General features: G+C 44.4%; 1 protein-coding gene across 1 annotated transcript in view; it reads right to left on the bottom strand.

Annotated features, from left to right (window-relative positions):
* The window catches only part of SLC3A1 (solute carrier family 3 member 1), a 39,173-nt gene extending 24,607 nt beyond the window's left edge, over positions 1-14,566 (bottom strand). The window contains exons 1-4 of the mRNA XM_066267037.1: positions 14,079-14,566; positions 8,793-8,972; positions 8,137-8,291; positions 1,945-2,070 (exon numbers count right to left, since the gene is read on the bottom strand). Of these exons, the coding sequence (XP_066123134.1) occupies positions 1,945-2,070; positions 8,137-8,291; positions 8,793-8,972; positions 14,079-14,508 (891 nt within the window). The 5' untranslated portion in view covers positions 14,509-14,566. The remainder of the gene's footprint in view (positions 1-1,944; positions 2,071-8,136; positions 8,292-8,792; positions 8,973-14,078) is intronic.
* Positions 14,567-14,809: the final 243 nt, after the last annotated feature.

The raw sequence follows: 14,809 nt of genomic DNA, 5'->3' as shown, positions 1-14,809 counted from the left end.
GATGGGCAGAGCATCGCCCCCTGGTGGGCATGCCGGGTGGATCCCGGTCGGGCGCATGCAGGAAGGAGTCTGTCTGACTGCCTCCCCGTTTCCAACTTCAGAAAAATACAAAAAAAAAAAAAGTGCACCATGATTTTACGGACACACTGTATATAGACAATAACAAGTGCTGGTGAGGAGGTGTAGAGAGATTGCCAGTGAGAATATAAAATGGTGCAGCTGCTTTGGAAAATCATTTGGCAGCTTTTCAAATAGTTAAATATAGATTATAAGCATAGACCTAAATCATAGACATATAGACAATTGTGTGACTTCGTTTATAGAAAATGTCCAGAATAGACATATCCATAGAGACTGGAAGTAGATTACTGGTTGCTAGGACCCCATGGGGATTAAGAGAGGGAGCCATGGGGAGTGACTGTGAATGGATGTGAATTTCCTTTGGGGGCGATGAGAATGTTCTGAAATTAGTGGTGATGGTTGCATAACTCTGAATATGCTGAAACCACTGAATGATACACTTGAAAGGGGTGAATTTTACAGTATGTGGGTTATATCTCAGTAAAGCCGTCATTTAAAAACAAAACAGGGACAACCTAGGAGCAGAGGTGCCTTCGCGACTCCTGCAGGCCAGCCTGCATCCCCTCCATCCGGCTGACTTGGTGAGCCGCAGAAAGGGACCCAGGCCTCTCTCTGTTCTGTTGCGGTTTCCTCCCCACCCACCTCTGAGCACTACCCCAGCAACCTGTATTCTTACCCATCACACCAGAGCAGCAGCAATAACAACCGCAACCACATGGCTGATACTTACTGTGTTATGTTTGAGGTAGGATTGGGACGGCCACCACACAGGTGAGAGCAGGTGCCCCGTCAGCCCTCACTTGAGTCACGGCAGGAAGTCCACCATGCACAGGCCACAGTGGGGTCTTCAGTAGCTCAGCAAGTGCCCCTTATAACAGCTCTCAAGGCCCCGCAGCAGCCCCCACTCCTTGCTTTGCACCTCAGCTCCCTAATTCCCTCCCGCATCTCAGAACCCATGCCCTAGTGAGGCTGCCAGATAAAATATGGGACAACCAGCTCAGTTGTAATGTCGATAAGTGATGGTTAATTTTCTAGAAGAAGTATATCCCAAAGACTACATTATTCATGGTTTATCTGAAATTAACACTTAAGTAGGCACCCTGTCCTTTTTCCTAGTCATCCAAAGCCCTAGCCTCAGGCCATTCCTGAACCACACACACAAAGCACGCTCTCCCCTGCAGATCTCTGCATCTGCTCATCCCTCTCCCCAACATTCTCTCCCTTCCAAAATTCAGTGTTTGTCCAGATGGGACCTCCTCTTAGGGCTGTCTCTGAACCAACTCCCTGGCACTCCAAGGCCCCTTCCCCTTGGCATTCATCACCACCTGACATGAGGGCAGGGCTGCTTTTATTCGCTGGTACATTCCCAGAGTGGGCACACAGTGGACAGTGAGTTGGTACTTGTCACTGAGAGCACACACAAGTGCCGCGCACGGTTATCACCTGCTGTTCAAAGAGCCCTGTGAGACGAGACTGCCAGCAGCTATGCTTCCCCTCCGTGAGGACTCTGAAAAGCCAAAGAACTCACTCAGAAGCCCACCACAGCCAATGAGGGGACTGGTGCCGACTGGAGCCAGACCCCACAGCCCACACCTGGCCCAGTTCATTGTCACAGGCACAGAAACACCTCAGAGCTAAGGTAGCAGGTGTTTCTGCCTACCTCCCGTTTCAGTTCTTTTGGGTTACCGAAAGGAAGGCACCACTAGCACAGCTGAGAGTCTATGTTTGCATCTCACTGACAGCTTATTCCCAGAATTTAACTACACCACTTGGCTTGGCCCACACAATTATTGTTCAACAAAAAGTGTATCAACCACGTACACACCATGTCACAGAAAGGTCTGCATAGGTGTCCATACTCACTTTTATTTCTTCTTGAACGTCAGGGTTGCGGAAATTTAAATCAGGTTGCTCTTTTGTAAACTGGTGAAAATAACACTGGTTTCGTAAAGCATCAAAGTGCCAACTGGAATTTCCATATACACTTAACTAGCAAAGAGAAAACAGTAAATCAGTTATTAGGTGCTTGTTTTTTGTGTGAGAGACAGATAGACAGGAACAGACAGGCATAGTTGCTGCACCTTAGTTATTCATTGATTGCTTTCTCATATGTGCCTTGATGGGGTGGGGTGGGGGAACTCCAGCAGAGCTAGCAACGCCTTGCTCAAGCCAGCAACCTTGGGCTCAAGCCATCAACTTTGGGCTTCAAGCCAGCAGCCATGGGATCATGTCTATGACCCCACGCTCAAGCCAGTGACCCCACGCTCAAGCTGGTGAGCCTGTGCTCAAGCCGGTGACCTCAGGGTTTCGAATGTGGGTCCTCTGTGTCCTAGTCCAACACTCTATCCACTATGCCACCGCCTGGTCAGGCTGTTGTTCCACTTATTTGGTTGACTTTTCTATATACCCTGACAAGGGATCAAACATGCAACCTTGGCATATTGGGATGACACTCTAACTAACTGAGCTGTCTGGCCAGGGCCTAGACCTCTGTATTGTTAAAAATAATAATAATAATTTAAAACCCTTTACTAGTCTTCAAAAATAAAAAGAAGCCAGCAACTTCCAGCATTGGTAGCCAGCAGCATTTAACACTGGTACTGATTTCCTCTTGCTGGAAATGCTCGCATTCGTGGCTCCATGACATGATTCTCCTACATGTCCCACCACTCCTCAGTCTACTCTGAGGCTCCTCAAATGTGCAAGGCCCTCAGAGCTCTACCTTGGGACATTTGTTCATTTCATGCTACAGAAAATATCTGGACAACATTGGAAAACAAACTAGGAAAAGATGTTTACAGTACATATAACAGAAAAAGTCAGTATACAGACAAGAATTCCACAAATCTTTTTCAAAGGGATAAGCAATTCAACAAAGAATTGGGGAGAAAAGCCAAAAATAGGTGTTTCACAGAAATGGAATCTCAAGTCAATAAATATATAAAAAGATCTTCAATATTATTAGTAATTAGATAAATATAAAATTAAAGCTTCAATGTGATACCAATTTATGTTCACTTGGTAAAAATTACAAAGTCTGGTAGTACCAACAATTAATGAGGATATGTATTTTTTATACGGCTGGAGGAGACTGGTACCATCGCTTTGATAATCAACTTGGCATTATCTTGTAGCATGAAGCGTGTGGTATCCTGCACCCAGCGACTGCACTCCTAGTCGTGTACCTTAGAGAAGCTCTTGTACCCATGCCCCAGGAGAAATAGATTAATGAGAATGTTTGCAATAGCATTGTTAATAGTAAAAACAAACAAACAAACAACCCCTGGAAACAGCCCAACTTTCCATCGGCTAAAGAGTAGATAAGCAAATCATAGAATATTTACACAGTGAAAATGTATGAACCACATAGGCCAAAATTACATGAATGCATATGAAAAAGAATGAGGGAAAAACTAGTAACAAAAGACTACAAGAGACATGTTGCATCTCATAAAGTTCAAAATAGGAGAAACTAAATAATGAATGTTTAAAGAATGTGTGGCCTATGTAGTAAAGCAAAAGTAAAGCAAGGACTTGGAGCCCTGGCCAGGTAGCTCAGTTGGTTAGGATGTTGTCCAGATATGCCAAGGTTGTGGGTTTAATTCCTAGTCAGGGGACATATAGGAATCAACCAATGAGTGCATACATAAGTGGAACAACAAATCAATGTTTCTCTCTCTCTCTCACTCTCTCTCTCCCCCTTCTTCTTTCTCTCTAAATTCAATTTTAAAAAGTAAGTATTGGAAACGCCCCATTCAAAGCAGTGGTTCCCTCTAAGAGGAGGCAAGGGGAGGGACAGTGAAGAGCCAACAGGTGATTTCATCAGGGTTGGTAACGTTCAAATTCTTAATTTGGGGATGGGTTTACTGATATTCACTATATTATTATTTTCCTTAGCATATATATATATATTATATATATAATATATATAACAAATATTTTTAGATAGTTTTATTCAGGTAAAATTGAATACAATAAACAGCACTTATTTAAAATGTACAATTTGATCAGTTTTGACCTATCAAAATAGTAAACATATGCATTCTTTGTAATCCTTACTCTTATTCTCCCACTCCTCCCCTTCTCCCTCCCATCTCTAAACAACTAATCTATTCCCTGTCTCTATAGATTGGTTTAGATTTTCTAGAATTTCATGTAAGTGGAATTATGTGGTATGCGTTGTTCTGTCTGGCTCCTTTCACTCTGCAAAGCTATTTTGAGATTCATTGATGTTGTGTGTATCACAGTTTATTCCTTTTTATTGCTGAGTAGCAGTCCACTGTATGGTTAATCCACCAGGTGTTTATACACTTACTGTAAGGTCGGTGGATAATGGGGGGAAGGCCTGGGAACTTTGGCTAGGACTGCCCACAACCAAGAGTGCCAAAAGAAACTTCCCAGGAGCCCTTTGGAAAAAAGCAACCGTCTGCCAGCCAGTGAGATTTCACCACGTCATATTAGCTCGACCACCCTAGGGACCCTTTAAATATCTCCCACACGGGTCACCACTTGCGACCGGCCTAGCCTCTGTCTCCGGGGCTAGGGAACCTTGTCGGGTGGGATGCGCGGTCTGTACTCAATAAAGCCTTTTATTATTCCACACTTCATGGCTCCGGCCCCTTCCTTCCTTCTCGGTGGGGAAAAATACCTTACACTTACCATATATTATATATATATATTATATGCATCAACTGTTACAGTGAACAAAAACACAACTTTGGCTACAGTGGAAAACTGATGGAAGAATGCAAAAACTGGACACTAAAAGAGGCAGCAATTACAATCTAGAAGGCACAAAAAGATATGGTTTGAAGTACAGGCAGCCATTTTCAAAAGCAAACTGTGGAGTTAGACTGACTAGATCCAGTCCTTAGCCCTGTCATTTACTAGCCGTGTGACCTTAGGCCTAAGGTACTTAACATTTCTCTGCCTTAGTCTACTCACCTGCAAAATATGAGATAAAGCCTACTTTATAGGATTGTAAGGTGGATTAAGTGAATTAATGAATATAAAACACTTAGCACAGAGCCTGACACACAGCAGGCATTTAGTAAATGTTTGCTGTTATCATTATCACTTTAGCCCATCGAATAGCATGAATGTTCGTGTATGTCTTCATGCCTCCTGACCATCCAGAGTACGAGATAACAAAAATTTTTATTTTAAAAATGTGTAAGGCGCCTGACCAGGCGGTGGCGCAGTGGATAGAGCAGGGGTCCCCAAACTACGGCCCGCGGGCCGCATGTGGCCCCCTGAGGCCGTTTATCCGGCCCCCGCCACACTTCCAGAAGGGGCACCTCTTTCATTGGTGGTCGGTGAGAGGAGCATAGTTCCCATTGAAATACTGGTCAGTCTATTGATTTAAATTTACTTGTTCTTTATTTTAAATATTGTATTTGTTCCCATTTTGTTTTTTTACTTTAAAATAAGTTATGTGCAGTGTGCATAGGGATTTGTTCATAGTTTTTTTTTATAGTCTGGCCCTCCAACAGTCTGAGGGACAGTGAACTGGCCCCCTGTGTAAAAAGTTTGGGGACCCCTGGGATAGAGCATCAGACTGGGATGCGGAAGGACCCAGGTTCGAGACCCCGAGGTTGCCAACTTGAGCGCAGGCTCATCTGGCTTGAACAAAAAAAAAGAAAAAAGAAAAGCTCACCAGCTTGGGCCCAAGGTTGCTGGCTCGAGCAAGGGGTTACTCAGTCTGTTGAAGGCCCGTGGTCAAGGCACATATGAGAAAGCAATCAATGAACAACAAAAATGTGTAAGGCAACATTAAAAAAAGGCAAATGTATGTTTTCTTGTTTCCATATGTTGATTATCAAACAAACATGATTTTAAGTTAATAAAACTGGAACTGGAACTAATTTCATTTTTTGGGAAAAAAACAACTCACTCCCAGGGGTCAGCGAGCATGAAAAAACTCACTACTCGAAGGGTTAACAAGTGCGTGGATTGGAGGGCACACACAAGGACCAGCCAATGAGGCATGGATAAGCAGAACAGCGAGACAGTGCTTCTCCGTCTGTCTCCCTCCTTGTCTTTCTCACTAAAAATCAGTATGTATATTAAAAATTATTTAACTTACATTAATATTTTAAAAAGAAAAACAAGCCCTGGCCGGTTGGCTCAGCGGTAGAGCGTCAGCCTAGCGTGCGGAGGACCCGGGTTCGATTCCGGCCAGGACACACAGGAGAAGCGCCCATTTGCTTCTCCACCCCTCCGCCGCGCCTTCCTCTCTGTCTCTCTCTTCCCCTCCCGCAGCCAAGGCTCCATTGGAGCAAAGATGGCCCGGGCGCTGGGGATGGCTCTGTGGCCTCTGCCTCAGGTGCTAGAGTGGCTCTGGTCACAACATGGCGACGCCCAGGATGGGCAGAGCATCGCCCCCTGGTGGACAGAGCATTGTCCCTGGTGGGCATGCCAGGTGGATCCCGGTCGGGCACATGCAGGAGTCCCTGTTTCCAGCTTCAGAAAAATGCAAAAAAAAAGAAAAAAAAAAGAAAAAAAAAAAAGAAAAACAAGTAGGCAGATTGGGAAAAAGAAAAATGAAGGAAGTAAAACTGCCAGGACTTGCTGATGACCTGTTCACCAGTGGCATATGGATACATTCAATGAGCCCAGGATTCTGGAGGTGGGGAAGAGGATCCCAGTCAGCTTTGACACGTGTTGATTTTGAGTGCCCTTGAGTCATCTGTAAGTTGGGGCCCAGGAGCCAGCCTGTTGAACTGTGTATGGAGGTCAAGAAGAGAGGAGGGACTGGAGTAGAAACGGACGATCTGGAATAAATGGCTCTGCTGAAGCAGCAGAGAGCACAAACCAGAGCTGCAGAGGGACCAGCCCGGGACAGCAGTAGAGCTGCCTGATAAAATGCATGGCACCCAGTGAAAGCTATATCTCAGATAAGCCAGGAATAGTTTGTATAAGTGTGGCCCATGCAATGTTTTATACTAAAAAAAAAAAGCATTGTTTATCTAAAATTCAGATTTCATTGGGCTTCCTGGATTTTTATTTGTAAATCTGGTAACCCCAGATAGTAGAGCATGGCCTCTATTGTAAAAAAAGTAAGTATAGAGGGTGGGAAGGGGAGCAGGCGGGTTTGTTGGCTTCTGTTTGCTCAGTGAAGTAGTTTACTGCCAAGAGTGATAAGATAGGGAGAAGGCAGTCAGGATGTTTGAAGAGGAGGGAGGGCGTGTCAATCTGTTGGACTTAGTAAAATTCCCAAGGAGACTGGATGGCTCATTTCAGGTGGGGACAATGAGTGTGTGTTATGTCCAAAGGCAAAATTGCAGAGAACGATAAAGTGAATAGTTGGGCTCATTCCTTGCTAGGGTTTTGTTGGACGGGAAGGCAAAATGTCAGAAAGCTGAAGGGATTTGAAGAGTAGCAAGACACTTATGAAACAAGTGGGACACGGCAACTGAACTGGACCAAGTGGGAAGTGAGGGAAGGAAGAAAGGAGGGAAGCTAATAGAGGGTATAGGTTTCAATTTGCTGGAACGCATTCGCTCTACAATGGAATCAGAGATCCAAATGACATTAGGAGGCTTGGGTTCCTTATTTTTATTTCTTTGAGAAACTTTCCCCTTCTTATATACCCATTTATTCTTTTTCCTTAAAAGGGCTTGAAGCATTTTTTTTTTTTTTACAGAGACAGAGAGAGAGTCAGAGAGAGATATAGGCAGGGACAGACAGAGAGGAATGGAGAAGAGATGAGAAGCATCAATCATCAGTTTTTCATTGTGCGTTTTGACACCTTAGTTGTTCATTGATTGCTTCCTCATATGTGCCTTGACTGTGGGCCTTCAGCAGACCAAGTAACCCCTTGCTCGAGCCAGCGACCTTGGGTCCAAGCTGGTGAGCTTTTGCTCAAACCAGATGAGCCCACGCTCAAGCTGGTGACCTCGGGGTCTCGAACCTGGGTCCTCTGCATCCCAGTCCAACGCTCTATCCACTGCGCCACCGCCTGGTTAGGCCCTTAAAAGGGCTTTATACATAACCAGTTTAATCACTGAAGGTCTGACCATTTTCACTTTGTAAATCAGACAAGTTGGTACTTACCCAGTTGTTGGGTGGTGTCGTTATGCCATTTTTATGGGAACAGTCATGCCAGATATAATAATCAGTATATTTCCCTGTCCGGGTGCGACTCAGTTGAAACCAAGCATGTTTATCACTAGTGTGGTTTGGTATCAAATCGACTATTAATTTTAAACCTAATGAGTGAAAATATTTCAAATGTTAGGACAAAGATTATATTTGAATAATACATGATGGCCCTGGCTGGTTGGCTCAGCAGTACAGCGTGAGCCCAATGTGAGGAAGTCCTGGGTTCGATTCCTGGTCAGGACACACAGGAGAAGTGACCATCTACTTCTCCACCTCTCCCCCCTTCTCTCTCTTTCCCTCAAACAGCCATGGCTCAAATGGTTTGAGCAAGTTGGCCCTAGACACTGAGGATGGCTCCATGGCCTGGCCTCAGGTGCTAAAATAGTTCAGTTGCTGAGCAATGGAGCAGCAGCCCCAGATGGGCAAAGTTTCACTTGCTAGAGGGCTTGCTGGATGGATCCCAGCTAGGGTGCATTCAGGAGTCTGTCTCTCTGTCTCCCCGCCTCTCACTTAATAATAATAAAAAAAGAATATGATAGTTAAGAAAAAAATGCTTTAAGTGAGCATTTAGAGAAATACTTCTGTCAACTCTCACTTTTCTGACCCACCTTTATCATGTATGGCAGCAACCAGATTCTCAAAATCTTTCATTGTTCCAAAAAGGGGATCAATTTCTCGGAAATCTTCAATACCGTGTCGGAAATCTTTAAGGGATGATTTATAAAATGAGGTAATCCAAACAGTTTTTATATTTAAAGTTGTGATGTAGTCCAGTTTTTCTTGAATACCTGAAGAAAGAAAAATCAAGGCCATGAAAACTAAGTAAAGTGTGGGGTTTTTGGTTGAAGGGTTAAAAATAAAAGGACTACCTAAAATCAAAATATGGATATTGAGACAGAAATATTTAGAGTGTCATTGAAACTGAGTAAAAATTCAAATAGCAAAGTCTGGTTCTATAGCAATATCAAATTAGTTTTCTAGCAATAACCTTTGACTTTAAACAGAGTTACAATAACAAAATCTGTGGCTTGTTCATTTTTAAAAAAATTTTATTTATTGATTTTACAGAGAGAGGAGGGGAGAGAACAAGAAGTATCAAGTCATAGTTGCTTCACTTTAGTTGTTCACTGATTGCTTGTTGTATGTGCCTTGACCGGGCAAGCCCAGGGTTTTGAACCGGCAACCTCAGCATTCCAAGTCAATGCTCTATCCACCGCACCACCACAGGTCAGGCTCATTTTTAAGATTTAAAATCAAGATACAGCCCTGGCCGGTTGGCTCAGCGGTAGAGCGTCGGCCTAGCATGCGGAGGACCCGGGTTCGATTCCCGGCCAGGGCACATAGGAGAAGCGCCCATTTGCTTCTCCACCCCTCCGCCGCGCTTTCCTCTCTGTCTCTCTCTTCCCCTCCCGCAGCCAAGGCTCCCTTGGAGCAAAGATGGCCCGGGCGCTGGGGATGGCTCTGTGGCCTCTGCCCCAGGCGCTAGAGTGGCTCTGGTAGCAATATGGCGACGCCCAGGATGGGCAGAGCATCGCCCCCTGGGGGGCAGAGCACCGCCCCTGGTGGGCGGGCCGGGTGGATCCCGGTCGGGCGCATGCGGGAGTCTGTCTGACTGTCTCTCCCTGTTTCCAGCTTCAGAAAAATGAAAAGAAAGAAAAAATAAAATAAAATCAAGATACAGTATTGTTCATTTACTCTACACATGATGTTTGAGCACCAACTCTAGGCAAAGTGCTGGGCTAAGTGCCAAGGTACAAAGAAGAACACATGGCCCTTTGTGATCACTCAGTCTAAGCTGCACTGTCCAGTGTGAGAGCCATGTGCCATGTGTGGCTATTGAGCTCTTGCAATGTGACTAAGTCTGAACTGAGATGTGCTGTAAATGTATAATACACTGGATTACAAAGACCCCATATGAAAAGAAAGAATGTAAAATATCATCTTAATAATTTTATTGTGATGTAAGTTAAAATATTAAACAACATATATTATTATTCTTTTTTATTTTATTTTATTTATTTATTTATTTATTGTATTTTTCTGAAGCTGGAAAGGGGGAGGCACTCAGATAGACTCCTGCATGCGCCTGACCAGGATCCACCCGGCATGCCCACCAGGGGGCGATGCTCTGCCCATCTGGGGCATCACTCTTGCGACCAGAGCCATCCTCAGTGCCCAGGCCATCCCTGCTCCAATGGAGCCTCAGCTGTGGGAGGGGAAGAGAGAGACAGAGAGGAAGGAGAGGGGGAGGGGTGGAGAAGCAGATGGGCTCTTCTCCTGTGTGCCCTGGCTGGGAATCGAACCCGGGACTTCTGCACACCAGGCCGACGCTCTACCACTGAGCCAACTGGCCAGGGCTATTCTTTTTTATTTTTAGTGAGAGAAAGACTGAGAGACAGATAGGGACAGACAGATAGGAAGGGGGAGAGATGAGAAGCTTCAGTTCTTCATTGTGGCTCCTTAGTTGTTCATTGATTACTTTCTCATATGTACTTGAGTGGGGTGTGTGTGTGTGTGGGGGGGTGCTACAGCTCAGCCAGTGACTTCTTGCTCAAGCCAGAGACCTTGGGGTTATGTCTATGATCCCACATTCAAGTCGCCTACCCTGTGCTCAAGCAGATGAGACTGCACTCAAGCCAGTGACCTTGGGGTTTCGAACCTGGGTCCTCAGTGTCCCAGGCCATCACTCTATCCACTGAGCCACCACCTGGTCAAGCAACAAAATATATTATTAAACTTAATTTCACTTGATTTTTTTTTTCCAATGCGGCTCCTAGAAAACTTACAATTAAATTTGTAATTCTGTCTCCTCTGGACAGTGCTGAAGCCAAGGACTTACACAGAAGAGAGTTCTAGGCTGGTCTGAAAAGAGATGTGGGAATGAAACACTTTGTCCTTGGAACCTTGTAGGGCAATTAGCAGATAGGTGTTTTTTTTTGCTTTGAGTTCAGAGTTCTAAATGAAGACTCACTTAAACTCAATAGTGAGTAAGTCACTCAATAGTGACTTACTATTCAATCTTCAGTAACTTTTGATGGAACCCCAATAGGCCTGTCAGAGCCTGTTGGGGTCACACAGCAAGCCAGAGGTCACTGAACCCAAAACACACAGTCACCTGCCTCCTGGTATATGGGCTCTTCCCCTAAACAGGCTGTCCATTTTTGTCCTAGTGCCTCAATTCCCCGTATGGGTGCCCATGAGACCTCACAGAGTGCAACAGGAAACAAAAGGATTTTAAGTCAGGACAGCAATACTATATATCTTACAAATAGGCACAAAGGAACAAGATGATAAAAACAGTGGGCCTGAGGCCCTGGCTGGATAACTCACTTGATGAGAACATCATCAGATACACCAAGGTTGTGGGCTTGATCCCAATCACAGTACATACAAGAACCAACCATTGAATGCATAAGTTAAGTGGAACAACAAATCAATGTTTCTCTTCCTCTCTCTCAAATCAATAAAACAAAATAAAAACAAGAAAAAAGTCTCCCTGGCCAGATAGTTCAGCTGGTTAGAACATCCTCCCAAAACTCAGAAGGTGCCAGTTCGATCCCTGGTCAGGGCACATACAGGAATGGATTGATATTCCTCTCTCTCTCTCTCTCTCTCTCTCTCTCCCCACACACACACACACACACCCTTTCTCTCTGGCTAAGATCAATAAATAAAAATTTTAAAAAAGGAAAAACATGAGGAGCAAAAATAGCATTTGTTTGGCAGCAGCTGTTAGAGAGGCAGTGGTACGCAGAGCAGCAGAAACAGGCCCTGCCAAGCTCCTTCCCAGGAACTGTGCTCAGCCTCTCAGCATCAAGCCCCAGAGTTTGATCAATGTCTGTGAGCATCCATGCTTTACCTCGATTTATTTTGGGCATCCATTAGCAAGATATGTATCATATCTTTTCTGCTTTTACTATATATTAGTGTTACGTTGGTTTTATGTCTTTTTTTTTTTTTTTTACAGAGACAGAGCGAGAGTCAGAGAGAGGGACAGACAGGGACACAGAGAGATAAGAAGCATCAATCATCAGTTTTTCGTTGCGCATTGCGACACCTTAGTTGTTCATTGATTGCTTTCTCATATGTGCCTTGACCGGGGGCTTTCAGCAGACACCAAGTAACCCCTTGCTCAAGCCAGCAACTTTGGGTCCAAGCTGGTGAGCTTTTTGCTCAAGCCAGATGAGGCAGTGCTCAAGCTGGCGACCTCGGGGTCTTGAACCTCCGTCCTCCGCATCCCAGTCCGACGCTCTATCCACTGCGCCATCACCTGGTCAGACAGGTTTTATGTCTTACTTGGTATGATTTGATGGGTTATATTGGGGTCTGGAGATAGGCAACAATGTTTCTATATAAATTAATGGTAATTGCTTATTTGCTTTCTGCTATTTCAGCTTATGAAAGTTTTCACAGGAATGCTCTACGTTTGGGAGAATCAGGAAGTGGGGGATGTGTCTTTGGATTTAGGAGCCTCAGCTCTATTTTGTTAAAAATGTCGCTTTTGTAAGCACTCACTACATAAAAGACAGAAGGTGCTCGGGCCTTTGCAGGAGGAGGGAAGGGAAATTAGTCAGATATAAGAGGCAGTGTCAGGGCAAGGGCGCTGTAAACAAAGTCCAAAGCACCACAGGAGCTCTGGAGGGAGGGCACACACTGATTAGGAAGGATTAGAGCAAGGAAATAAACACGAATTCGGGAAATGGGCTCCAATGGCACCTGCAGCACAGAGAGTATTTCAATTAGTGAAGATGCAGGAAGATTTAAAGAAAAGAGAGAAAATGGTATGAGCATGCAAAAGAAAAGCCTTTTATTAGTTATTAAGGTAAATCAGATTAAGCTCAGACCTACTTCCCACATTCAATTTGAAATAGTCATTCTATTTTCCTTTCTTCAAACCAAATATCACTATCAAAAGTGACCTTTGTTAGTTTATTTCTTATTGCTGCCCTTAACTAGGGTGATCATATTATCAACAGATTTGCCAACAGTTCCAGTTTATGCCTGCTGTCTGGCATAATTTTACTCTTAAAAATGTACTGGTTTAAACAATAAGTTATAAGGACATTCTGCACTTAACTCACTAGGAGAATATTAGTGTAACTTTAAATATATAATCGTTTACTTCTTTTTTTTATTAATATGGATATTATTTTAAATCATCTTTAATTCAAGTAATGACCAACACACTGCTATGCCTTTTTTCTTTTCTTTCATTTCCCAGGATTTAAACTTTAAAGTCTCACTCAGCCTACACCTTTTAATGACATCACATTTTTTCTGAAATATCATTTATACTTTATTCACGAATAAGAAACTCTCAGCCAGATTGCTCAACTAGCCCCTACATATACTGGAAAGGCAATTCTAAGCTGCCACTCTGAGATAGTCAACTATAAAGCTCACAGGAGCAGGAAACTGTCAGGAGGAGTCCTGTTGCCCTTAAGAAGTTAGAATAGATGACCAACTGAGCATATGTACTGAGTGGGAAGTAAATTAAACAACTCTTTGTGGGTTCAGAGGCCTCCAAGTAGTCTTTCATCATATGGGAAGAATTTCTGGGTTCTGCTGGGTGGCTTTTAAAAATATCATAAATACTCTGGTAGGATAGCTCAGTTGTTTAGAGCATCATCCTGATATGAAAAGGTTATGGGGTTGAATCCCTGGTCAGGGCACATACAGGAGCAAGTAGATGTTCCTGTCTCTCTCTCCCTTCCTCTCTTGCTCAAATCAATAGATAAAAAATAAAATAAAAATATCAAAAACAAGGTGTGACCAGTCATACTGGAATATGCTTACCATACAACCCAGACATAATTCGGTTTCAAGGACAGAGAAAACCACAAACCCACCTCCACTTCATCCTGGCCCCCACTGAAACTCCCTCCCCCAGGCACCTTTTAGATCTCCGTTGCCATCCTTGTCACTGTCCTTGAAAGATCTTGGGTAGATCTGGTACATGGGTCCTGCCTGCCACCAGTCGAGGCACTTGGGAGAGATGGCGATGATAGTTATGGTGGCCGCAACGAGCACGAGCACAGAAGCCACGGTGAGCCAGAAGAGGAGCTCCCGAGGCACCCGGTACCTGGCCTGGCCTGAGAAGTGAAACAGCACCTCCTTGGGCATCCCTGCGTAGGGCTGGACATCCTTCAGGTCGGGCTCCTCGGGGCCAAGGACGGCCACGGAGCAGTGCTGTGGGCTGTCTGCTGAGCTGCCTGGATCTGGGTCCTTCTCCAGGATGTCTTCATTTTGGACAAACCCATTGTTTGTCCGGCATCCCTTCATACTTATTCCAACGGAGTCGCTGTTGTTATTCTTCTCAGCCATAGCTCCCTGTCTTATCCCTGGGAAATGCCTTCCTGCAAGTAACAAAGGTGGAAAGGTGGATTGCTGAAATCCTTGGTCATGTTAATGAGCTTTGTGTGGTTTATAAATAAACCTGGCTGGACAAAGTCCAGCCAAGGAAGAAAGAGCAAAGGTCAAGGGGGTTTGAAACAATTCTCTTTATGTGAGGCTGTAGTCACATTATTGAGGGGCTCAGACCTGGACTGGGGCAGAGGCTGAGGGGAGGGAAATAGGAAGAAGTGCTATAGGGCTCTATTGCAATTTAAGACGTTCCTTAACTGAG

The sequence above is a fragment of the Saccopteryx bilineata genome, chromosome 3 (genome assembly GCF_036850765.1).
Source record: "Saccopteryx bilineata isolate mSacBil1 chromosome 3, mSacBil1_pri_phased_curated, whole genome shotgun sequence".
Lineage (NCBI taxonomy): Eukaryota > Metazoa > Chordata > Mammalia > Chiroptera > Emballonuridae > Saccopteryx > Saccopteryx bilineata.
This window is presented reverse-complemented; position numbering and strand designations above follow the sequence as displayed.